Genomic DNA, 26,168 nt, shown 5'->3' with positions numbered 1-26,168 from the left:
GGGGGCTTTCAGGAGCCTAAGAGAGACCCGGGGGCATTAAAGCCAACGGGGCTGGATTTCATACCCTCAAGCCGCCCGGCCAGCCAGCCCCATGGCAGAGGCATTTGGGGCTCTCCCTAGGGCCAGTGGGACAGGCAGTGAGGCTCCAGCATACCAGGACAAGCTGCTGAGGGCCACAGGTGCAGAGCTGTAAGAGGCATCCACGGGTCCGGGTGGGGGTCTGTGCTGAGTCAGGCTTGGTCTGCGCTCTGTCAGTGCAGTCCTTTCTAACCCCTACCGCAGCCTTGCGGGGCAGGTGTTCTCCTCTGGAGACCCACTTCAGGGGCTGATGCCTGCTGGCCCCAGGTTGTGCTAGAGGTCGGACACGAAGATCCTTGCAAGGGGTTTGCCAGAAGGCCTGGCATGAAGTAAGCACTCCATAGCCATCGAGTGTGTTCTTAGAGCAGGCTGTGTCCATCAGGATCCCCTTGAGAGCTGGTGAAAAATATGGATTCCTGGCCCAGCCCCAGACCCAATCCTGGGAACCTACATGCCTAGTTCTGGGGATCTGCATTTCCAGCAGCTCCCGCATGGGATTCTGATCCGGAATTAATTAAGTAATACAAAGGTATTAATGCCTACGCAGAGTTGTTGCGATGTAGTGATAGCTGATTACTGTATATCGGGACACCTGGCTGGTGCAGTCGGTTGAATGTCTGACTCTTGGTTTCAGCTCAGGTCATAATCTCAGGGTCCTGGGATCGAGCCCCTGTGTTGGGGCTCCCCGCTCAGCAGGGAGTCTGCTTCTCTCTCTCCCTCTGCCTGCCCCTCCCCCCACTTGCTCCGTCTCTCTCTCTCTCTCTAAAACAAATAAATAAATCGTTTTTAAAATAGTGATAATATCATGTGACATAAGACCTGCAAATACCCACATACTAGTTGCCCAGCAAACACCCCCTCCTGTGGGTACTTTTCCTTGGATCAGCAGAGGTGGCCCCCGGGGGAAGGGCTGAATTGGATGATGTGGCAGGGAGCAGGGACAGATGAAATCCGTGAACATAACTGGGTCCTGGAGAAGGAGGAGGTCCAGGGCCTCAAAGGCTCTGCAGAGTCTAAGGAGATGTCGGGGAGGATGAGCTCAGAAGTGGCAATGGGCAAGGCACACTCCCTATAGGAAAATGAGCATGCCGTCTGGGGAGGCAGCCGGGAGGCCCCTGAGTGCCAGGGAGGGGTCTGTGGTGGGCAGAAGGGAGGAGCTGGCAGGAGAGGCCGAGCAGGGGCCAGGCCCGGAGGGCCCTGGAGGCCACGGTTCCAGGCTGGAGCTGGTCCCCAGCTGTCCCTGCAGCATCTTGAACAGAACACAGAGGAGGTGGCTGAGGGAGTGTGGGAGATTGTCCTGTGGTGGGGGGTGGGCACCAGAGCAGCTGAGTGACTCTGTTGCCCACGGCAACATACACGGAGACCCAGGAGCCACTAGACACCCGGCTGGCAGGCCAGACAGCCAACCAGGTAAACTGAGGCAACATGGGCCTGAATCGTGCCATCCTGCAAAGTTAGAGATTGGGGTAGTGGTGGCCTGAGGTGGGAATGAGTGCTGAGGGCGCAGTCTGGGTCTGGGCCTGGGTTTGACCTGTCCGGAGGGGCCGACTGGTAGCCTTCCCTGGAGAAGTCTGACTGTGTGCTCATCTGGGAAGCCTGACTATGCGCTCCCTGCCCGTCTCAGGGTGGAGCGGTGATGGTTAGCAGGCAGGAAGGGCTGGGTCATTCTGCCCAGAATGGCACCTTTAGAGGAAGCGACCTGGGCTTCCCAAGGGCCAGGAAAACCAGGGACCAGGGAGAAGAGGCTCCCATTTCTGTGGGTCCCTCAGCGCTGGCCCAGGACTAGATCAGACCGGTTGCTCCCTCAGCCACAGGGCTCAGCCCCTCAGCCCCAGGGAAGTTTCCAGTCTGCCTGGAGACCCCAGCAGCCAGCAGGGTTGCCGGGGCCCAGGAATGGACACATGGGTCCCTCTCCCTGCCATGACCTCTGGCCTTTCCTGTCTCCACAGAGATTTGCTGCCCTTCACGCTGAGGCTGCCGCAGGCCATCCTTGAGGCCAGCAGCTTCACAGACCTCGAGACCATCTCCAACCTGGGCCTGGGTAAGTCCCCTCCGAGGTTCAGGGGAGGGGGCAGGGCTTTAGGACGTGGGTCCTCAGGACTGCTGACCAGTGTGTACAGGGGCAGCCCCTCGGGCTGAGTCCCAGCTCCTGTGGGACCATCCGTCCCCCTCTCCAGACTGCTGAGCCCCGTAGCGGGGAGATTCTCCCAGTTTTCAAAGGGGCACCTTTTACAAGCCACCCAGAAGGTCTGACGCACAGCCTTGCAGGGTCTGGGGGAGCTGGGTCTGGTCAGGGCCAGCACAGGCTGACCTACTGCCAAGACGAGGCTCTGGGAAAGGCTGAGCCCAAACACCCAGGCCTTTGTCCGCTGACCAGAGCCCGGCACCAGCGCGACCCCGGCCCTGGCTCCCGTCCCACCCTCGTCAGAAGGAAGAGCGACAGGAACGTGATTGTGCAGTGGGTTTGGGATGCAGGGCGGGTTAGGAACTTGCACGGCCCCAGTGACCTCTCCCCTGAGGTCTGAAGTGGCATAACGACACCTTCAGTGCTTCATCCCCTTAGTTTTAGGGCAGCTGGGAGTGCCTGAGGAATGTCTCACCTATCCCACCTGGGAGTGGGGGGGGGGGGGGTGCAGGGTGTCAGCTTGTGCTTTGCCCTCAGCTTGCCTTCTGCTCCCTCATCACGCGGGCCTGGGGTTCTGCTTTTACTGGGGCTGAAGGTGGGGACGTAGGGCTTCGCAGGCTCACCCTCAATTGGTGAATTGAAAACACGGGAGGAGAATTTGATGCGCCGGCAACAAGTGGCCCAAATGGTCAGTTATCTAAATCAACCAAGATCTCTAAAGCAGAGGAGCCTCGGTGGAGGAAGGCAGCCTGGCTATTAGTCTAGTCTTGTGACTATCCACATGTTTATTCAAGATATCGAAGGATACCTCTTCGAAATGGATGCCTCAGCCAGCAGAGCTGAAGTCAGCACTTGCATTACAAAAAGAAAAAAAAAAAAAAAACAAGGAGAGATTACACAGCAGGCAGGTGTCCCTGGACTGACCTTCACCTATAGCACCGACACGAAATATCCAAGACAAGGAAGAGATGCCCAGGCCCGGACACACTAGGAGACACACTAGGAGTTGTGCCCTGCGCATCTCTCGTTGTAGACGAGGCGTTCTCCTGACAAAGAACTGAATACCCACTTGAACGAGTGTAGATAAAAGGGGACTTTGTGAAGGGACCCTGGGGAATCTCCAAGAAACAGAGCAAAAGGTCAGCCGGGCTTTGCGGGCAGCAACAGCCGCCTCCCCGCCCCAACTGCTGGCCCCTGCTCCCCTCCGCCCCCACCCTCCCGGCTCTAACATCAGCTGCGCCCCACCCGCTGACCTTGCCCTTGGAATAGGTTGTGAGGCTGTGTCTCCTATCAGCAGTGTCTGCAGTTTACTTTTTCTGGCGTTCTAATCACTTTTTACAAAATGAGCAGAATGTAAGAACTATCCAATCATTGCAAAGCCTGGCTGCTCGGGCGGGGATGATGCTGCCGAAACAGAGCTGTTTCTTTGCAGGGTCAGCACCATGTGACAACCCAGAGGGGTTGCTCATGGCTCATGAGCTGACCTCAGAAGGTCCAGGTTCGGCCTTGGAGAGGCCCGCGTTCGAGAGGGCGGGCTATCTTAGAAGTGTTATCTTGGGGCCACAAAACTAACACAGGGGGCAATCCAGCATGAAATTACATGCAGTTGATTCTAAGTGGAAGAGGAACGTAGAGAAAGCCATGGTCAATAAGGGTTAGATTTGCAGAGGGTCTTGTCCAGACACGTTGGAGGTATATATCCGCTTAATATGTTTAAAACATAAACATGTTTGAAGAAACCACCTGTTCTGTCACTCTAGCCCGTTTGCATGGAATTTGCTTTGTCTTTTACATTCTACAACGAGAATTTTCCTGGTTATTAAACACCCGTCCACAACCCAAGTGTGAATGACAACGTGAGTGTCCAACCGCCTGTCCTTGGGATGCCACAAAAATATTTATTCGCTAAACTCGTTGGACTTTCAAGCTGTTTCCATGGCATCTGGAATACTTTCCTGCATTTACTCATCTCCTCTCCGTCCTACGGCTAACCCGGGGCTCCCCGAGCGTGAACCCTTCTTCGCCTTGGCCCTCCGAGCCTACAGCCCAGTACCTGGCCCGGCCTGGGCCCTCTGAGGATTGTAGGAGTGGACACCTGGCAGGAGGTATCCCCAGCCGAGTTGCAGGATGCCGCCGGGCCAGCGACACGTCACCTCGGTCCGGGGGCAGCACAGAGGCAGGGAAGACACGGCTGCTCAGGGGATCTCTGGCAGCTGGGCCGAGGCTTGGCATGGTGCCAGTGGGCCCGGGTGCCCCCCACTTTGCCAACCACTAGCATTGCATGACTGGGTTCCGCTTCTCCTCTGGCCTTGGCATTCTGCAGGCTGCAGAGAAAGTTACCTACTTCCCCCTTTTGTTTTTTGTTTTTTGGTTTTTTTTAGCATAAAGGCCTGCACTGGTTCCCTGACAGGCCCCCAGACCCTAGGATGTAGCTCCTCGGTCCCAGCATCCCCCACCCCTCAGAGTGGCATTGGCTTTGAGGCTGCCCTGCCGCAGCGTAACCACCAGGCTTATCTTAGGGGCTGGGGAGCAGTTCCTTGTCACCCAGGCCCCAGGCCCATTGCTCTGAACCCCATTATCTGTGCTGGTCCTGCCAGAATCCACATGTAAGCAGTGGAAAATGTGTTCTTTTTCTTTCTGTGTGTGATGGGCCCACCTTGCTATGCTGAGGCAGGCTGTGGGGCTGGCTGGAGCTCCTCGGCCCTCTTTTTGCCCACCTCCTCCCATTTTCTTGTCTCTTCTTGCCTGCAGCCACCACCACCACCACCACCCCCGCCCCGTTCAGGTCATCCCCATGTTACCATCAGAATGAACCTTGCCTACGTGCCCCTCCTCAGAACCCGCCTGCCTGTCCCCTCTGGCGAAGCCAAGCACTGGTAGCCTGGAAGGTGTGGGAGGGAGTCCAATAAAACCCAAGAACTCCAGTCCCAGTGTCACGAGGGTCAGGGTGTGCCCCAGAGCTGGGGGGAACACAGAGGAGTATACGGGAGGTCTGAATGTGTCAGGAAGGCTCCACCAAACAGGTAACATTTGACCTGGGTCGTGAAGGACAGTGAGAGTGTGCCAGGTGGCGAGGGTAGGAAAAGGACTCCAAGCAGAGGGAACAGCATTAGCCAAGACCTTAAGGTGGGAGAGCCCCGTGACACGTTCAGGAAGGAGCGAGTGGGTAACTGCTCAGTAGGTGAAGCTGGAAAAGATGTGCGGGGCCAGATCCCACAGGCCTCGAGTGCCAGGCTAAAAGGTTGGCAGTGATTCGATTCCAAGCAAAGAGCACCCAAGGGTCTACTCTGCGCCCAGCTTCGTGTCTCAAGGAGGAGACTAGATGGGGGTGTGGGCAGGCTAAGGCCAGGGTCTAAGTGAGCAATGAGAATGTCCAGGCGTAGGTGGGCAGTTCCGTTCATTCATCTGCCCCATGACTTCATCTTTACCCAAAGGAAGGGCTTAAGAGAACTCGGAGGTGAGCGTCAGGGGCCTCGGCTCACACGTGGGGCTGCTGCCAGTTCACCTTTGAGTCGGACTGGCTTCTCCTCGCTGGGCATACTTGCAAGGAGACAACTTGGTACTGGTCCTGTGTAGACAGGGTACACAGCGCCTCAGGTGCTGGCCCCTTGGGGCCCGAGCATCTGTGTGCTTGGCCTGAAGCACCCGGGAGAGTGGATCAGTCATGGAGAGGTCAGCAGCTGCCCAGAGAGCAAAGTGCAGAGCCCAGACAATCTGAAAAACAGCCTGGGCTCGGGAGCCCAGAGGCTCCCCTCCCACCCGGGGCTCTCCACGCCCTCAGGCAGAGCTTTGTGAATGGGGAGCAGTTCATGTGAAAGTTTGTCATCCTTATTGCTCCAGAGACAGGTCTCTGCCCAGGACAGGGCTGAACGGTGAGCCCCACTCTCCTTCCCGGGAGAGGCACACGCTCACTTTCAGTCGGTGTCCCAGCAGCCCCATTGTCCTGGGTTGTCCCCTGCTCCCTGTGACTGGAGTTGCCACCCCCAGGCCAGCAAGGCAGCAAGTGCCCACATCCTGGGAGTGCATGTCTCAGGACAGGCGCACAATGGCTGCCAAAGGCCATCTTGTGATGTTCCCTTTCTTTCGACGTCTTGAGCCTGTTGTGTTCTTACCACATCCCCAGTTCTGGGGCGCACACCACGCTGTCAACTCCGACCCTGGGAGAGCAACTCAGATGGGAAGTGTTGCAAGTTCCTATGAAGGAAGACACAGAACCTGGGCGCTGAGCACACAGGCTTTAGAACTAGTCTGACCGGGTTCAAATCCCGGTTCCTCCACTCACCAACCTGTGACCTTGGGCAAATTGTTTCATCTGTCTGGGTCTCTAATCTTCATGTCCTCTGGGGACAATGTTAGGACTTACACCAAAGGCCTGTGGTCAGGGGTGGATGAGATGACCCACATAAAGCAAGTTGCCTACACAGCCAGAATCCAGTGCGTGTTTGCTCCTGCGTTATTTTTGGCAGTTTTCTTAGTGATGAATCACTCCTAGAAGTAAGGAGCTTGGGGTGAGAGGTTGGAGGACTGGCCCCATTGTTAACAAGGGACTCTGCACCCTCAGGCTCTAAAATTAACAGGCTGAAGAGACTGGCGTCCCTGCTGCTCTCCAGGAGGAGTGGCTGGAGTGAGCCCAGGGTGGCCTGTACCCATTTGAAGTGACTCCCAAAACTCTGCACCCTTTCTGGAGGATCCCGAGCTAGACCCTCGATAGAAGCTGGTACCCAGAGGTCAGGAACTCAAGAATTCCTGAGCTCGCCAACCGCCCGTGCCCTTTCCGCTGGGATGTCCCATGCTCCTTACCCAGTGAAAGCCTGGTGCTGACCAACCTTGTCTGGAGAGGGACAGGCCTGCATCGGTGGCCACAACCACGGGCCGTCTGCGAGGGATGAGTCAGGAGAAAGGCCTGTGCTGGAACCGAGAGCCAGCAGTGCAGGGCCCCCCACTTTCTGACCCACCCCCCTTCACACCACACAGACACACACACACACAGACACACACACACACACACGGAGGGCATGGGACATTTGCCTATTTTAACATAGAGATTGACAGTTCGAGCCATTTTGCAGTGGGGCCAGTGTTCCCCGTTTGGATGGTCAGGTCTGAGCTCACTGGCCACAGTGTGTACTTTGTCCCTCCTGCACACGGCCACCCTGCTAGCCAAAACAGGCCCAAAGCACCTTCCCTGGGGGGACCCCCATTCTAGAGATGACTAGAGACCGAGGCCTGGAAAGATCAAGTCACCTGCCCCAGGGCACCCAGCCAGTTGGCTGCGGAACCCCTTGCCTTCTGTCCCCCCGCCCCCAACCTGGGCCTGCACCCCGTGCCATCGGTGCCCTCCTGGTGGGCTGTCACATGCCAAGGGCAGAGCTGGAGCTGAGCCTATCACCACCAGGTCCAAGCCCCACCCCCGAGAGCCTGGGACATCAAACGGGGCTTCCCCTCTCGAGGCAGGAAGTGGTGGGAGAGGTTTAAAACAGCCCAAGAGGGGAAACAACCCTCAGAGCAGTGAAGCAAACGCTGGGACCAGCCCTGCCCCACCACGCCCAAAAACGCCACCCCCAGGGCCTGGCTTCAGGACTGATCAGCCTCTCCCTCTCTTGTCTCTACAGGCTTCTGGGACTCCTCGCTGAACCCCCGGCGAGGCGGTGGGAGCCCCGCAGAGCCGCCAAGAGACCCAGCCCCCGGAGCACCCCCAGCCTCCAGCCTCAAGTCCACCGCCCATTACGAGAACTGCTCATGTGAAATTGAGCTGTCCATAGGAAATGACCGCCTGTGGTTTGTGAATCCGATTTTCATCGAGGACTGTGGCGGCAGTGCCCTGCCTGCCGACCAGCCACCCCCTGGAAGCTGCCCCTCGCGCCCATTGCCTCCCACCTCCTTTGCTACCTCACCCACCTCCAAGTGGGCCCCTCGCCGCCCAGCACCCCCTCCCCCGGCAGCCCCGCTCCAAGCCTCCGGCCCCCACCGGCCTCCTCCACTCCCCGCTCCTGTTCTGGCCTGTCCGTTGCCCAGTTCCCCCCCAGTGGCTGCTCCCCCGCCTCCAGAGGCCCTTCCTCCAGCACCCCCGGCGTCTGCCCCCCACCCTGCACCCCATGCCCCAGGCCCCCCTGACCATTCAAGCCAGCCACCCATGGCAGCCTGTGAGAGGCTTTCACGCCCCCCCACAGGACTGGGCCCCCTCAGGGAGGAAGAGATGAAGCCAGGGGCAGCCCCTAGCCCCTTGCAGCAGACCCCTGCCCCTCCAGTCCCTGTGAAGAAGAACCTCCCTGCTGCTCCTCCCAGACGCCGCATCTCTGAGAAGGTCTCCCTGGAGGACCCGAGTGCAGGGAAGGTGGACAGGGGGATGCCTGCAGAGGGGGACCAGCCAGCTCTCTCCAGGGCATCCCCACTCAGCCTGCCTCCCCAGGGGACCTCAGGCAGTCCTGGGGACAGGCCTCAGAGGACCGCTGAGCAAGGTCAGGAAGCAGCAGCCAAAGCCAGTGATCCGGGCAGCATGCCAGAGCCGCCGAGGAAGATCCGACAACCCCCAATCCCGCCCCCCAGGAGGAAACGGATCTCCCGGCAGCTGGCCTCAGGCCTTCCAAGCCCCTTGGAGAGCACCGAGTTCTCCGCAAAGGAGGAAGCCCCCAGGAAACCCACGCCCGGTCCACCCAGAGAAGGCCAGAGCCCTGCCTGCCAAGCCAGGACTCAGAGCCCGCACACCCCGGCCGGCGCCCGGCCCCAGAGCACGGCAGAGTTCAAGGGCTCCCTGGCCTCCCTCTCGGACAGCTTGGGAGTGTCCGCCTCGGCCACAGACCAGGACTCCTACTCCACCAGCAGCACGGAGGAGGAGCTGGAGCCGATCAGCGGCTCATGCGGGAAGAAGAAGCCCTCGGTGATCCTGGGCAAGGCGCGCCACCGCCTGAGCCTCGCGAGCTTCACCAATGTCTTCCACGCGTTCCTGTCCAACAACCGCAAGCTGTACAAGAAGGTGGTGGAGCTGGCGCAGGACAAGGCCTCGTACTTCGGCAACCTGGTGCAGGACTACAAAGTGTACAGCCTGGAAATGATGGCGCGCCAGACCTCGAGCACGGAGATGCTGCAGGAGATCCGCACCATGATGACCCAGCTCAAGAGCTACCTGCTGCAGAGCACCGAGCTCAAGGCCCTGGTGGACCCCGCCCTGCACCCCGAGGAGGAGCTGGGTCAGTCCTGGGCCGGGGGCTGGGAGCGGGCGGGAGGGAGGGCTGATCCAGACCGTCCCCCCTTGCCGCGAACTGACTGCCCCTCTGCTGTGCTGCTTCTCGCTGCCGGGTTCTGCCCCAGGGCCGGGGAGACGGCGCAGGAGCCTCAGGCTCAGGCGAGGCTGGCGGGACCTCCCCGCCCCCCGTCCTGCCCGGGATGCTCCTGATTTCAGGAGGGAGACAAATCATAAGGAGCAATTAGAGGCAAAAGATGTACCACCGGGCGTGGCTGCGGAGGGCCAGCCCGTCTCTGCAGCTCCTGGGGCCCTCCGAGATGCAACCCCCCCCCCCATCTCACTTTGGAGATGAGGAAACAGGCTCTGCCAGGGGAAAGGACTTGGCCAAGGTCACGCAGGAGCCAGAGGCACTGGGGACGCTCCCCGCGAGTCCCTGCCTTCGGGTCCCCGCACCTTTAGCCGCAGAGGCAGTGGGGTCACGCTACGGGCCTGGAAGGATGGGCAGGAGTGGGCTGAGGCAGACAAGGGCTGCCACATGTCCTCCTGTTGCAGAGGCTGGAGAAGCCAAGGGGAAGAAGGAGGTGGTAGGATGAGGACCCCGGACAGCAAGGGCCAGCCCCAAACCCGGATGGGGGCCAAGCCCAGGCCTGCGTGGCAAGGGAGCGTTATCTGGATCTCTACTGAGACTCAACCATGGGAGCGTGGGCCCCTCTCTTACCCCCAGGGATAGGGCAGCTCTGGTGTCTCCCTATGCAGACAGGGCTTGGGACCTCCCCTGGGGATGAGATAGAGCCAAAAAGACTTCCCAAGAACATTTCCCTACTGTCAACCAAAGCAGACAAGCGTCGCCATGGTGTCAGACATAGGGTCAAATTCTTTTTGCACCCCCTCCTAGCTGTGACCCACACCGTCAGAGCCCGAGTTGGTCCGTCTGTAGAGTGGGGATAATGGCGTGTATGTTGCAGAGTTGCCGTGAAATCAAAGCCGACTAAATCCCCTTCCACTAGCTGAGCAGGATGCCTCTTGGATAAGACGACATTTGAACAGCGAAGGAAGAGGTCAAGTATATAGCTGTGGAGTGACTTCTCCAGGCAAAGGGAATAGCAGGCACAAAGGCCCTGAGGCAGGAGCAGAGCAGCAAGGAGGCCAGAGTGGCTGGAGCAGTGTGAACACAGGGGAGCAGGCAAGGTGATACGTGAGAACAGACTACAAGGCTGGGGGGCGGGGGTGCCTAGTAAGTCATGGGGAAAGACTCTGGCTTCTACTGTGCGTGGGATGGGAGCCACTGGAGACTTTTGAGCACAGGAATGTCATACTCGAACATGCCATAACAGGATTATGCTGGTTGCTGAGTTGAGAATAGATGAAAAGGGGCCAGGGCAAGAGACTACTCATGTAACTCAAGGAAAAATGATGGCAGCCCAGCTCGAGGTGGTGGCCGTGGAAGTGGTGAGAAGTCAGGTTCTGGATATACTGTATTCTTGAGCCTCGAGGCAAGTGAATTTGAGAATTCAAAGAGCGACATCAAGAACAATTCTACCAAACATTTACTGGGCCCCCGGGCCCCCCATGTACAATTGCGCAGGTTGTATACTGCACAACCCCATGTAAATAGTGCCCTTTGAAGTTGTGCATTGGTAGGCAGCCCTGTGAGAGTGTCTTCCGTTCCAGGCCCTGTGAAAAGCATTAGGATACAATGTTTCAGTCCCAGAGGGCTCCCGTATGGGTGTCTTCGCAGTGTGGCTTTTTGCTGAATGTACTACACTGCCCCCTGCGAGGTGTAGCTGCTGGGGCACTGAGCGTGTCCTTCTAGGGGCTGGGACATGGGGACAGCCACACCATTGGGCACCAAAGCCTGCCAGCTGGGTCTCTCACCCTCCCGCTCTTGCCCCCCTACAGAAGCGATTGTGGAGTCGGCCTTGTACAAGTGTGTCTTAAAGCCCTTGAAAGAAGCCATCAACTCGTGCCTGCGTGAGATCCACAGCAAGGATGGCTCGCTGCAGCAGCTCAAGGAGAACCAACTGGTGATCCTGGCCACCACCACCACTGACCTGGGGGTGACCACCAGCGTGCCAGAGGTGCCTGTCATGGAGAAGATCCTGCAGAAGTTTTCCAGCATGCACAAGGCCTACTCGCCCGAGAAGAAGATCTCCATCCTGCTCAAGACGTGTAAGCTCATCTACGACTCCATGGCCCTCGGCAACCCAGGTAGGTGGGCAGCCAGAGGGGCCTGGGCTGGGGGCTCTCTCGAGGACCAGCAATACTGTGTGGGCCTGTGACTGCTCCCCGGCAAGGACCCCGGAGCCCTTGGAGGGCACTGGAGAAGGCTTTCCAGGTTCCGAGGCCTGTTGGAGCAGGACCGGGCGCGGGGGGATGGAATTCCTGGGCACCTCTCAGGGGTTCCCTGGGGGTCAGATGGAGGGCCGTGGTTAGCTTCCTCGCTGGAGGAAGGCCAGGAAGCCAAGCACAGTGCGCGTTCGTGTTGACCAGGAGAAGGTTTTCTCTTAGTGTCTTAGGGCTGCTTGTAGCAAAGTGCCACAAGCAGGGGCTGAAACCGCACACGTCGATCATCTCACGCTTCCAGAGACTGGAAGTTGGAGATCAGGGTGTCACAGGGTCATGCTTCCTCTGAAGGCTCGAGGGAAGGCTGTGTTCCAGGCCTTTCTCACAGCTTCTGGTAGTTCCTTGGCTTGTGGCAACCCTGTGGATGTCTCCCTGTGGGTGTCTATGTCCAAACTTCCCATTTTTTGAGGCCGTCAGACACATTGGATTAGGGGCCCCCTCCCTACTCCAGTGTGACTTCATCCTAACTGATGACATCTGCAATGACCCTATTTCCAAATAAGGTCACATTCCCAGGAACCAAGGCCTTGGACTTCAGCTTATGAATGTCAGAGGGACACAATTCAACGCATAACGGCCACTCCAGTCAGTTTGCATTTAACAGTGCCCACCAGGAGGTGTGGCAGTGACGCTGATCTGAGCGGGCACGCCTGAGCTTGTCTGCGCCAGAGCTGCCCTGGGCTGCCTCATGGGGTGGTGGCCAGAAGGGCTTGTTTGGAGGCTGGCTGGCCTAGGAGGGCCTTGCTCGCATGTTGGGTGGTTGCTTGGCTACTGACTGGTCAGGAATGAAGGTTACGGGGCCACACGTTTCTCTTTCTTTGGCAGGTTAGCCTGTAGTTGAGGTCCAAGAGAGCAAGTGAAGCCGGGAAGGCCTCCTCGGGCCTGGGTCTGACTTGGCACAATGCTACTCGGACGTATTTCACTGGCGTATTTACTCACAAGACCAGCCCAGATTCAAGGGGCACGGAACTCAACTTACTTGATGGGAAGAGCTGCAAAGTAACATCGCAAGGGGCACAGATGTAGGGAAGGGGATCACTGGGACGGTTTATAATCAGTTTACCAGAGTGCTCCTCTAGACAGACAAGAATAGGCATGACCGCACCATGGTGCACACCTTAGTGATCAGCATGGTGGCTGGATTTCATGCCCGGATCACCTCTTCAGCTGGATGCCCTTGTGTAGTGAGCAACCTGTGTGACTGTACATGACAGCCACAGTAATGGAGAGGGGAAGGATTGTGACGTCTGTTGCCACACGGACTTGGGTTTCAATTCCTGATCTGTCACTTACTATCTGCATGACCTTGAATGATTTACTTAACCCCTTAAAGCCCAGGGTTTAAGGTCCCCTCACCCAAGGAAGCTGTTTTACAAAGGGAACGCTCAGACCCCTAATGGTTCAGAAGCCATACTCAGTCACTTGTAAATATTAGAAGCAACATACGTAAAACGTCAGCCTCAATGCATAGAACATAGCAGGCCCAACCGATGCTGGCTGTCTTAGGCGAGGGCTTCTCTCCATCTGCCTTGGAGAAGAGCAGGCCTGTTTGGCCATAGGCCAACAAAAAGCAATTGAGGGATGGCGCAAGTCCCCCTCCCCCAGGAAAGCTCCCTCCCAGGCCTCCTACTGGCCACAATTCCAGGTTGGAGTCACTCTTTTGGGTTACACAGACCTGTGTTCGCTTGCAGTCGTAGAAGGAGCATTATTCCCTGAAAGCAGGCCCCATGTGAAGGTAGACCTTCCCATTCACCGTTCGGCAGAATGTTGGAAATGGGTTGACAGAGAGAGCCTTGTAGTGGAGACCGGATGGGGAAGTGGAGATTTCATTATCATGGGGCGGATGTCAGGCTTCGATACCGGGGGTCTTGTGCCATCTGGACCCCCGAGAACCATCCAGCATGTGAACTCCACAGCCAAGTAAATTCCTTAAAAACCCCCAAAGAAGTAAGATGAGGGGCAGCAAGCAGCCTGCAGAACCCCGAGCTCTGGAGTTCGACCTGCTCAGTCCCAGAGGTGTGGAGCCTGGGGGCTGTGCCTGGCGTGCCTCCCAGCAGCAGTGGGAAGCTCAAGGTTAAGACCCCATCACGGTATGGCAAAGAGCTGGCCAGGACCTTCCCAGACCTTCTAAGAGCGAGAGGCAAGCCAGATCTGCAGCCGCTGGGTGGGGGAGCTCAGGGCGTCCTGGATGGTGTGGGGAGGGAGCAGCAACACAGCCAGGTCGAGCCAGAGAGGAGACAGAGCCCCGAAGGACCCTTTGCTGCAAGCAGCCTCAGAGAGACGACAGACAGGCTGGCCTGGGACCTTGAAGGGATGTGGACAGGAAAGATCCAGGTTTCCTTCCCAGCTATGTGACTATATTCTGGTTACTTAGGTGCTTGGAGCCTCAGTTTCCCCCTCTGTTAAATGGGCACAGCCATACCCACCTTACAGGGCTATTGTGAGATTTTATTGAGTCTGCAGATTTGCATCTAGCCCTGCATCTGGTAGTTAATCAGGGAAGTTACCTTCCCTATCTGAACTTATAATTGGGGGAATCTTTTCTTCTGGGGCGGTGCTGGGTCTGGGGTAAAATCAGGGCCAAGGGCTGTACGGACCCTAAGGCATTATCAGGGAGACGGTTTGGGGCCTAAAAGAACAATTCCATTCTCAGTAAGTCCTAGGTTACTCAGAAGCCTTGGGCTTCCTGCAATTCTTTTTTTTTTTTTTTTAAGTTTTATTTATTTATTAGAGAGAGAGAGTGTGCTTGGGGCAGGGGGTGGGCAGAGGGAGAGAGAACCTCAAGCAGACTCCACGCTGAATGAGGAACCCAGCACGAGGCTTGATCCGGAACCAAAACCAAAGACGCTGAACCAAACCTGAGACCCTGAATCAAAATCAAGAGTCCGATGCTTAACCCACTGAGCCTCCCAGGGGCCCATGCAGTTCTTCTAAACGCTCAGTCCCTTGGCAGGGACTTCGAACACCATGATTTTTGCTGATGGCGAATTGACTTACTGAAAACGTAGCAGAGAGCAGGGAATGGGGGAGGGGATGACTAATTTTGAGGGAGAAGGAAAGGAAAGCAAGGCAGTCGCTACAGCGGACGTGCGCGGGCGAAGCCCAGGAAAGAACAGAGACGAACAAGGGCGCTCATCGCTTCCCCGTCCTCACGGGAGGGAGGGAGGCTCCTTGTCCCTTTTTACACGTGGAGTTCAATGTGGGATTTTGTTTGAAATAACTAGTTCTGCTGCTCAATATTTTAGCTTTTAATTAATGAATTGAGAGTGCATGGTGGGGCAGGGGCAGAGGCAGAGAGAGAATCTAAAGCAGGCTCCACACCGAGCACGGAGCCAGGCAGAGGGCTCGATGTCATGACCCCGAGATCACGACCTTAGCAAGACCCAAGTCAGACGCTTAACCGCCTGAGCCACCCAGGTGCCCATCAATAGTTTAGCTTTTAAGCCTCACATTCGAAAGTAACTTCAGACATCACAAACTTTAAGAACAGAAATACTGCATTAAAATAGGAACATCCACATGCCCTTTGTGGATTGTTAATACCTTGTTTTGCTTTATCATTGACACACTCTGTCTGCATACAGAATGTTTTTCCTGAATCATCTGAGGGGGAGTGACATATACCCCTAAACACTTTTCTAAGAATGGGGATATTCTCTTGCATAACCGCGGGAACGTTGGCCACTTGGTACATTGACGTTGATAACGATGTTTTTACCTAAGCCGCCATCTTTACTCCAGGCTGTCACTGGAGCTAATAAGGTCCTTGCTGGCATTTCCCCCTCCCGTTCGGGAAACAGGCTAGGGCCAGGTGTTGCAATTAGTTGTCAGGTGTCTTTTACCTCTTTTAACCCGGAACATTTCCATGGCTTTTTTTTTTATGGAGCGTTGATATCTTGAAGGAATACAGGTTTCCCTCCCCACCCCCACCTTTGGTTCTTTTTAATGAAAGTTCCTCATTTTGTGTTTGTCAGATGTTTCCTCGTGATTAGATTGAGGTTATGCATTTCAACCCGATCCTGACTGACTCTTAAAATTGGCTTCTGACTTTGATGTTCGGTGACCTGGGGACCAGGCCTCTCTACCCCAGGCCTTCAGCTCACACCTCCCTTCTGCCGGACGCTTCCAGCGACTTCCTACTCCAAGCGTGGTCCGCAGGCCAGCAGCCCTGCACCAAAGCCCTGGGAGCTATCAGCACCCCCGTGGAAGGGCAGAACTGGGGCACAGGTCCTGCCTCCCTCCACCACTGACCCACCCAAAGCAGAAAACAGCCCTTTCCTCCCACTCCTAACCCTATGAGCCCCCTCCTCTCCACGGAAGAAGTTCCACCTGCGTGCCTCTTAGCCATTACATGACACTGGCAGAAGCAGCCTGTGGTGTCCCCGTGGCCTGGCTGCTGGCAGACCCTGCTGGAACACTCAGAAAACCACTCAGCTTGGAGACACAGGCCCGAGTTCACCAGCTGGGCCGTCTTTCCCAGAAGGGCGATTGCTCTCCTTGCCCAGGATACAAAAGGGCCAGGATTTGAAGCTAGAATTTCCTCACTCCGAAGCCTGTGCTTTTATGATCGTACCCAGCAGCCATCCTGGGGACAGATCTCAAGGTTCCTGATGAATCCCCATCATTGCCTGCTCCACAGGAGCAAGTTCAGGGGCCTGCGTCAGGCAGGGCGGGTGTTCGCGGAGACATGTGGCTTTGGGTAAGCTTGGCCCTCCCTCCTGCAGCACGGAGCAGACTGGGTTCCTCATGGACTTCATGAGGCTTGAGGAGAGTAGTCAGAACTTCTAGAATCATTTCTCCTGCTGCTTTCACAAACAAGTCATTCCCACGTTCTCAGTGTCCAAGAACAGACATTCAGGGCTGGCCTTGCTGTTGGGGAGAAAAAGAGTCAAGCCCAGGAGCCCCGCCCTAAAATGCAAGAGGGAGGAAGGAAGGAGGAGTGTGGTGTGTATGTATACGGGGTTCTCTCTACAAGAACCTAAAGAACCTTCTTTTGATAAAGAGTAGGCAATAGGAGGAGGCCAGTGAGGGCCAACAGGCCGCCTTTTTTCTGTGCCTTCAAGAGTCTGTGTGTAAACCGTGATGCCACACCTGACGAGATGGCACCTGGCTCTGGACTTTGGAGCCAGGGTGCCCAGCAGCCAGCGGGTTAGAGGTGAGGGCCAAATTGGTGGGCTCAGGGTCCTGGACCCTCCAGGGACCCTCACCGTTCACCTGCCTGGCAGTTCACCTCCCTGGCCAGAGCCAGCTGGGAATCTGCTCCCGGAGCAGGTGGAGGCAGGGGCTGGGAGTTGAATGGGTGGAGGACGGACCTGGAGGAGCCTACGACATTGACCAGGGGTCAGGAGGACGGAGAGGGAGTTCAGGCTGTTGGTTTTTTTAAAAAAAATCTGTTAAAAAAATCTAACGTGATTTCTGATGACAGAGGTCACTGATGTTTATTGTTGAAAAAGACAGTATTTGGTGGATTTCTTTCTGGTCTTTTTGAAATAGCTATAGATAGGTGGGTGTGTAGGTAATTAGTTAAGGAAAATACTTGCTGCCCTAACAGGTAAACTCTACAATCTTATCCAATAAAACTTTCTCTCTCATGTCAGTCCAGTCGAATGCAGGAGGGTGGGGGTGGGGCTGGGCTCTGCTCCATTAGTCGTTCAGGGATCCAGGCTGAGGGAGCCTTCGTAAATCCTCCTGGGCATTGACATCCAGGTGACAGAGAGAGAGAGAGAGAGAGAGAGAGAGAGAAAGGGCCAGGCCTGGACGCAAAGCATAACCTTGCTTTTTTAATTTTTATTTATTTTTTTAAGATTTATTTATTTATTTGACAGAGAGAGAGAGAGAACACACAAGTGGGGACAGGGGCAGAGGAAGAGGGAGAATCTCAAGCAGATTCCCCACCAAGCACGGGGCCCAATGCGGGGCTCGATCTTACGGCCCTGAAATCACGACCTGAGCCGAAATCAAGAGTCAGACACTTAACCGCCTGAGCCACCCAGGTGCCCTGCATAACCTTGCTGTTATACCCCACACCCGAAATGGGGTTCAGGCCCTCTGAGATGTCAAGCTCTGAGGGTGAGGAGACCCGTTACCCTCCTGTCTTGCATCATAGCCATGTTGCAGACATTTCTCGCATGCCGGGAGCCCAGCTTGTGAGCATCTCTCTCCACCTGTCTTGGCACTAAGTCCTCCCAACCACTTCACGAGGTGTGGACGCTATTGTTGTCCCCATTTTACGGTCAAGGAAACTGAGGCTTACTGAGATCTGGCAGCACACCCAGGGTCATACCCGAGCTGGTGAGTGGTACAGAGCTGGGATTTGGATTCAGGTCCTGGGCTGAACCCCTGCACTGTTTGGCCTCTCCGGGGCATCCGGGTCAGAGACGACCTCAGGGAAGTCAAGCCTAAGTCACAGGCGGCCTCATGCCTTTTCCAGCCATGCTAGGACTTTTGGCTGCAGGGCTCCAAGCCCACGGCCCCATGTAGCTGGACTGGCTTGTGGGCTGAGCTCCCCAAAGAGGAACCTGGGGAGCTGGAGTGATTTCCTCCAGGATGCGGTGTTGCTCAAAGCAGAACTGACGCTCGGGCAGCATCTCAGAAAGCCCGAATGACCCAACAGGGTAGCTTTGTGGAGGCTCCGTGGGCGGGCGACTGGCTTCTCACTTCATGTCAGCCACACACTTGGGGGGGTCCTCCACCCAGTCGGCCCTGCTCCCTGGGCTCCAGCCCTTTCAACTGCGCAGCGTCAACGTTAGACCAGACCAGTGGGTTGCAAACCGATTGCAGAGAACTCTCTAGAGGCCACAGGCCTACCTGGGGGCCATTTGCAGGCCAGCCCTGCTGCACGCCCTGGGAATCAACCAGAGAAGCCAATTTCTGCATAAAATACCCCCGCATGAAAGGCTCACACTGGAAACGTACATTGAAAACCTCCTGTTAGAGATGCTCTCTACTTCCTCCCATCCTGTGTTTCTCGCAAATAAATGCATTCATTCAACAGTCCCGACTAACCTTGCTGGACAACATGGATGTTAACAGGAAAACCCAGTCCCTGTTTTTAAGATGGTCACAATTCGAGTGGGAACACAGAGCGCGAAGCAAGTGTCAGTCATGCAGGGTGGCAAATGATATCCACGCATTCACTTAGCAGATACATTTATTAAACACCAACTGCATGCCAGGCACTAGGGAAGCACAGCAGGTGAACTGTGTTCATGAGGGGGCCCCTGCCCTCACAAAGCTTTCATTCTGGTGAGGACAGGTGGGTAATAAATCAGTAGACAGAAGGCTAGACTCTGCCATCAGATGCTGAAACCGGCTAGCAGGCGGGCTGAATTTGACCGGGTGAAGGGGCTGGGGGGTGTCAGAGGAGCTCGCCGTTCTGCATTGGGAGGTCAGGGGAGTCCTCTCTGAGTTAATGGAAAGTGTCTGTTTTTCCATTCTGCAGTGACAGGGTGGGGGAAACCCATCATCGGGGCATTAACCTGGTTGGTGGGCAGCGGGGGGTCTTCGGTTAATACTTCCTGGAGGAAGGAAGTGGCTTTAAGTGGGAATCACAGAGGAGGATGCGAGCCAAAGCACATCACAGTCATGAGCCTTGTCTGCCCCAGGACTGTTGCATCAGCCACTGCTTTCACTTAAGAGCCCAGTCAACAGATTTGGAGGGACAGTTACAGTAAGAGGATACACCTTTCCTCTATCTAGATCAGGAGGCTGTGGGCCAACTCGGGCCCCCAGCTTGATTTTGTAAATAACGTCATTGAAACAGCCACACGTACTCATATACACCGTGTCTGTGGCTGCTTTTGTTATAACCACCAAGTTGAGTAGTGGGGACAGAGATGGAGTGGCCCACAAAAAAAAAAGAAAAATCATTGTGACCTAGTCCTTTCCAGAAACATATGCCAGCTCCTCTTTTAGGTGATCCTTCCTAGATGACAAAACCTAATTTTTAATTCAGCCACTCACTTGATCCTCACCACAACCCCACGTGACGGTCTGAGGGAGTTTTATTATTATTTTTTAAGATTTTTATTTATTTATTCGACAGAGATAGAGACAGCCAGCGAGAGAGGGAACACAAGCAGGGGGAGTGGGAGAGGGAGAAGCAGGCTCCTAGCAGAGGAGTCTGACGTGGGACTCGATCCCAGAACGCCGGGATCATGCCCTGAGCCAAAGGCAGACACTTAACCGCTGTGCCACCCAGGCGCCCCTGAGGGAGTTTTATTATTATTCCCAGTTTTCAGATGAGAACACTGAGGCTCAGAGTGAGTGGCCCCAGATCACGCAGCTGGCAGAGTTGGGGGCGCCCTAATGCAGTGCTCCTTGCGGACTGCGTGACCCCGCTGAGCACGTTCAGCTCATTTCTTATCAGAACTCCCCTCCAAAACCTGCCCGCCGATGAAATGGGCCTAAGGCGCCCAGCCAGCTCTTGAAAGTGTGCTCGGCTCCCCCCATGCCTCCAGCTGGAAAACAGATGCGATTTTGGCAGAAAAGAAAGCAGGAAGTGCTGGCTGCGCCCTGTAGAGCTTTCGGGTGGAGCACGGCCTAATGGACGTGGTCTCTGATCTACGCAATCCAGGTATTCTGAGCCCCGGGCAATCATTTTGGAACTTTGCCTCCGCATCCCAGGGGCGCTGCCTGACGCCCGCCGTGCGCAGGGCTGAGTTCATGCCTCGGGCTCCTGGCTTCATGGGAAGGAGAATGCAGCCCTAACAAGCCCCTGGAATATCAGGGAGGAGCTGGTGCCTTTCAGCAATGCTTGAAGCTTCTGTTTGTCTGCAAGTCGCTATCAGGTCAGAGAGCCCGTGAGCCCGTGTGGACATTTCTCACCTACATCAGGGAAGAAAGACCTAGATTCTCATCACAGCTCCACTACTGGGACTCCAGCTGCAGGACTTTGAGGAATTTCTCTGGACCTCGGTTTGCTCACAGTGAGACTGGGTCTGGACCTCGGTGTGCTCACAGTGAGATTGGGCTTGGTGAATCCAAGGCCGGTGGTGAGCCTAGTCAGCTGGGCATGTCACGAGAGCTACTCTGCGTTTCTCCCCTCCATGTTCACGCTGATAGCTCGAAACGGGCCACGGTGGAAATATTTAGACCATGGGAGCTTACTTTTTCCTTCGGAGAGCCAGTAGTTGGGCATTTCCCAGCAAACCACTAAGACTCACGGCGGATCCTAGTCTCCTTGACCATGGCCCTAACCCCGGGCAGGGCCGAGTGGATGCCAGCGGGAACACATGTGTGGTTCAGTTCAGTCAGCTGTCAATGGCTAACATCCCAAGCCCTGTGCTAGGAACTGGAAAGGCAGTGATGGGGCAGAGGCTCAGAGAGGTTAAGAGACTTGCCCAAGCTCACCCAGCCTCCATCCCTGCCCTCAGGGAGCTCACAGTCCAAGAAAAAGGGCAGGCTCTGAACTAGTCAAGGTGTTTGGGAGCTGGAGCAGGAAGTGACCAACTGTGTGGGAGGACGTGGGAGAGGGCAAGGAGAAGTTTGTAAGGGAAAGCTCGGGAGGGTGTCTCTGGCAGAGGGACTCTCCTGCGGGCCAGGATTCTGATAATTAAATTATCAACATGAAAACTCCCGGCACAAGATCTTTTTCCGGGAACCCTTAAGGTGTATCTCAGGCTTATAAAGGTTGAGGGCAAAGCTTGCTTTCTCCAAAACAGACACATTTGGTGCAGGGAGGGGACAGGGAACCTTGAAACAAGTAATCCAGAGAGCCTCAGAACACAGAGCTAGAATGGAAAGAATGGGTGTCTTTTAGCAGGCATTTTCCATGGGAGCGTGGGGGAGCACCCTGGGTAAATCTGCGTATACAGTTCTCACCGGAATCCCGTAGCATGTCGTGCGATCTGTGTCCCATCGTGCACGACTAGAAACACGGGCTCGGAGAGGTAAAGCGCTTAGCCCCAGGTCACACAGCTGGTAAGAAGTGTGCTGAGGCTCGTACTGTGCGTGTGCAAAGGCATGAGGATTGAAAGTACCTTTGGAGTTCAGGGAGTGGTCCGTGATTCAGCACAGAGGAATGTTATGTAGGAAGGTGATGAAAGCAGAATGCCGTTCTGAGTTGGAAGTTGGAAAGTAGAGTGTAGAATAAGCACCAGTAGCTGGGGCAGCCCAGGAGGGCTTCATGGAGGAGGTAGAACTTGAAGAAAGAATGTTGAAGTAGCAGGAACATGGGATTGTGGGTAAGCAAAAGCTGGATTCAGGTCCTGGTTCACTGCATCCAAGCTGTGTGACCTTAGGCAAGTAGCTTACCTTCTCTGGGGCTCACTTCCTTCGTCTGTAAAGTGGGCACAATGAATCTAACCCACCTCACAGAGTTGTTTTAGGCACTCGCTGATAGGTTTATAAAATATGCTTTGCATTTTTAGAGCGTCCCACAAAGGTTAGTGCTGGGTGGGAGATGGAAGGCTCAGGTCTGTGGAAGGCAAGGAGAAGCCATGCCGCCAGGTGACCGTGGCCAATCCCAGGGGCCTGGAATGCAGGTGACCCATTCTAGATGGTCTGGCTGGAGGAGAGTAGAGTCAGTCATGTTGGACAGGTGTCTATGGGCCCAATTGTGGAAGGCCATGAATGTCAGGCTAAGAGGTCTGGACTTGATTCTCTAAGCAGTGGGGAGCCATTGATGGTTCTTGAGAAGAGAAATAGCATGATCAGAGCCGTACTCTCAGGAGATGAGTTTGGGGACAGAGTGGATCAAAGGACAGAGACCCTGCTGGGAGGGGTAGGGTAGGGGAGTAAGGGAGTAGGGCAGGAAAACGCAAAGGGTGAGCGCAGGAAGCAGTCAGAAGGAAGATTCCCCTGGGGCTCTGCCTGGGGAGAGGCAGAGAACTGAGAGCCCCAGAGGAAGGGGGTGCTTCCAGGCGTTGCATCCTGGGACTGGGTGCAGGGGCTCCTTGACAGAAATGGGAGGGTTCCCAGCAAGGGCTGGTTTCTAAGAAATGATGAAACACTTGGCTCGAGTCTGGTGGGGAAGGACTCAAGTGGTCTCTGTAAGGGTCCACTGGAGCCGGGGAACCTTGGTGGGAGCTCAGCTTCCTGCTCACCTTTGCTATGGCCTGCGCCGTGTACTGTGGAAACAAAGAGGGGAGGCTCACGGGTAGTTGGAGGGACAGTCATGGGATCACGGGAGCCCCGGCAGCGGGCCGGCTAAACAGAACGTGGTGCGAACCATGGAGATGGGCCCCAAAACCCTTTCTGAGCATCGGCCAGGATTCTCAGGGAGAGCGTGGCAAGAAGAAGAAGGATCAACTTTGCATCCCCATGGGGCCCAGAGCCACGTCCGGAGGGCCTCTGAGTCCCAAACCTAGGGCCAGAGCTGGACCCTACCTCTTACTGAAAGTCCCTGTCCCCTCAAGCAGAGCTTCTCACCCTTGGAACTGTAGACGTCTGGGGCCGAATACATCTTGAGCATGGAAGGCTGTCCTGGGCGTCATAGGCTGCTCGGCGGCATCCCTGGCCTTGGGGTCCATAGCACCCTGTTCTAGCGTGACCGCCAAACAGCAACTCCAGACACGGCCCAGTGACCCGTGAAGGGCAACATCGCCCTGGTGGCGAACCGCTGCTCAAAAGCACATGAGCTCGCCGATTGTATTCCTTGCCGAGTTATTAACACAACAGCAAGAAGAAATGGGTGTTCTAAGAACCTAGTGAAGTTTAATCAGCTCTCTGCCAGCGCGTGCGTTACACGGGCATTCCAAAAGCCACAGGACTGTGTCCCATCAGTTCCCAACTCATAACTCTCCTGCGGGCCAGGATTCTGATAATTAAATTATCAACATGAAAAACAACTCCCAGCACAAGATCTTTCCCCGGGAGCCCTTAAGGTGCATCTCAGGCTTATAAAGGTTGAGGGCAAAGCTTGCTTTCTCCAAAACAGACTCATTTGGTGCAGGGAGGGGACAGGGAACCTTGAAACAAGTAATCCAGAGAGCCTCAGAACACAGAGCTAGAATGGAGAGAATGGGTGTCTTTTAGCAGGCATTTTCTGTGGGAGCATGGGGGAGCACCCTGGGTAAATCTGCGTATACAGTTCTCACCGGAATCCCGTAGCATGTCGTGCGATCTGTGTCCCATCGTGCACGACTAGAAACACGGGCTCGGAGAGGTAAAGCGCTTAGCCCCAGGTCACACAGCTGGTAAGAAGTGCGCTGAGGCTCGTACTGTGGGTGTGACTCTGCTTTTCAGGGCTGTGTGTTACCAGCCCCTCCACCCTGCTGATTTCACAGATGGAAAAACTGAGGCCACTTGAGAAAGCAGAACAGAGACGTCCGTAATAGCCCACTTTTCCACAGCACTTTACGGCTACGGAACACGTTTGTGTTTTCTCATCTTATTCTCTTGAAAACCCTGCAAGGCCATCAGGGTTGGTGTTACTGGCCCCATTTTGCAGATGTAGGAACTGAGTGCGGCCAGGAAGGCCACAAGGCACACTGTTCTCTGGAAAACCAAGAAGGGGCACCTCTTGGACAGACCTTATCAGAGGCCCCCGCGGGCTCGGGCCGCAGGACAGAATGCCACCCGAGGGGCTGCTAAATTCAATACAGAGCTCTCCCACGCCTTTCAAAACCTCTTTCATGCTGTTTCTCTTACTCACATCTTTCTGGTCCCCACAGGAATCCAGAAAAATCAGATCTTATTACCTGGGCAGGTAACACCCAAGGAATAGGGTGATTAGTAAAAGGGCTTAAGTGAATGAATGAATGAATTAATTAATTAATTAATTAATTAATGAACGAACCATCAGGTGGGCCGCGGCCAAGCCGTTCTGACCACTCACTGGGAGCACTTTCCACCGGGATTTGCCGCTCACATTCTGTAGACGTGAGGACACAGCCCAGACTGCTGTCCACACACACTCCCACCAGTGATCTAAACAAAACGGGGTTCATTCCCCTCTCGGGTACCTGCAGCCTGGTGCGACTCCGCTCCTGTCTTGTCCCTTCATCACCCTCAGGGCTTTTTCCTCTGCACGGGCAAAACAACGCCGACTTCACATAATAGTTACAAGGACTGGAGGGGAACTTGCACGGTGAGCTACGAAATTCGCGTTCCTGTCCTGGAAGCGCTCGCCCCGAGCCCCATCTTGAGGCAACGCAATGAAAATTGCGAAGTCAACTTAAGCCCCCGCGTGCGCCAAAGGAACTTGCCGATCGCGTCCCCCTCGTGAAGCCACATGGGAAATGTTTGTGTTAGCCCTAAGCATTAGAGAAATGACTTGGTGCCCCCGAGAAACTGGTGTGTTTTCTTTTCATGGACAACGAGAAAGGTGTAACTGGGTTTTCCTCTTCACTTTGGCCACTGGGAAACTCAAAGCCAAACTTGTGGCACTAAAAGTGTAGTTGAATGGGTCCTTGCTTATTCATGTCTCTATTTTACCTGTGGCATACAATTCTTCTTGTAATTTAGAGTTCTCCTGACGTTTACATTTTTATTCAGATTTTACTGTTTTATCCTGTGTTTTCCGACGGTCACCCAACTCCTTTGTAAAACGTGTCAAGTAGAAATACACCTTTTGAAAGAACTGTAATTATTTGGCATGTATTTGGACTGATTATTAATCTCATCCAGGACACAAAGGGCAACAGCCATGGTGTGGAACCTTCTGGAGTTCTCCTTCTGTCACCTCCAGCTGAGTCTGGGGACCCCACATGGCCATTCCCTACCATGCAAAGCTGCTCAGCCAAGCTCTCCTTCTCCCCAGTGCACTCAGAGGCATGCCAAGACGCCAACTGAAGGACTCCAGGGAATTCTGTCCTTGCAGGAATTCTTCCCCTCCATGGCCAGCCTCTGACTTTGTGTTGCCAGACGGTCAGTCTCCAGAGCCAGCCCAGAGCCACACTGGGAAGGCATCTCTCCTGGATGCCTACCCTCTACCCTCCTCTCTTCCCCAAGGCATCTGTTACTGTCGAGATGCCCTAAACCACGTGAACATGTCCCACAAAAGCAGAAGTGATGGGTTATTCCTTTTTTTAAGATTGTATTCATTTATTTGAGAGAAAGAGAGAGCTAGAGCACAAGCAGGAGGTGGGGAGAGGGAGAAGCAGGCTCCCCACTGAGCCCACGTGGGGCTCCATCCCAGAACCCCAGGAGCATGACCTGAGCTGAAGGCAGACGCTTATCCACTTAGCGGCTTAACCGCCCAGGTGCCCAGTGATGGGTTATTCTTTCAGAGGTATTTACATTTTAAAAGAACCCCTCAGGAAAGGGCCCTGCTTAGGTTGAATGGTGGAATTTTCAACCACATGGTGCTGGTTGAGGGAGGGCTTTCTGTTCTGCAGGTGGAGAGGGAGACGTATGGTTAAAAGGGACAGGGAAACTTCCCAGAATACATCACTGTTAGAAAGACAGCTGTTTCTGGGTGGCTCCGTGAATGAGTGTGATATGAACTTGACTGTCAAATAAGCAGCGAGGAGGGGTAGCGGCGCCTGGAGGGCTCAG

The 26,168-nt window shown here is 55.2% G+C and overlaps 1 protein-coding gene across 1 annotated transcript in view; it reads left to right on the top strand.

Moving 5' to 3' along the window:
- Positions 1-26,168, top strand: part of RIN3 (Ras and Rab interactor 3) — a 118,274-nt gene that overhangs the window by 80,203 nt on the left and 11,903 nt on the right. Inside the window, exons 5-7 of the mRNA XM_040641513.1 lie at positions 2,028-2,119; positions 7,816-9,390; positions 11,286-11,594. Of these exons, the coding sequence (XP_040497447.1) occupies positions 2,028-2,119; positions 7,816-9,390; positions 11,286-11,594 (1,976 nt within the window). The remainder of the gene's footprint in view (positions 1-2,027; positions 2,120-7,815; positions 9,391-11,285; positions 11,595-26,168) is intronic.

This window comes from Ursus maritimus, unplaced genomic scaffold, assembly GCF_017311325.1.
Source record: "Ursus maritimus isolate PB19 unplaced genomic scaffold, ASM1731132v1 scaffold_25, whole genome shotgun sequence".
In the NCBI taxonomy this organism is placed as follows: Eukaryota; Metazoa; Chordata; class Mammalia; order Carnivora; family Ursidae; genus Ursus; species Ursus maritimus.
The sequence above is the reverse complement of the archived record's forward strand: the minus strand, read 5'-3'. Positions and strand labels throughout refer to the sequence as shown.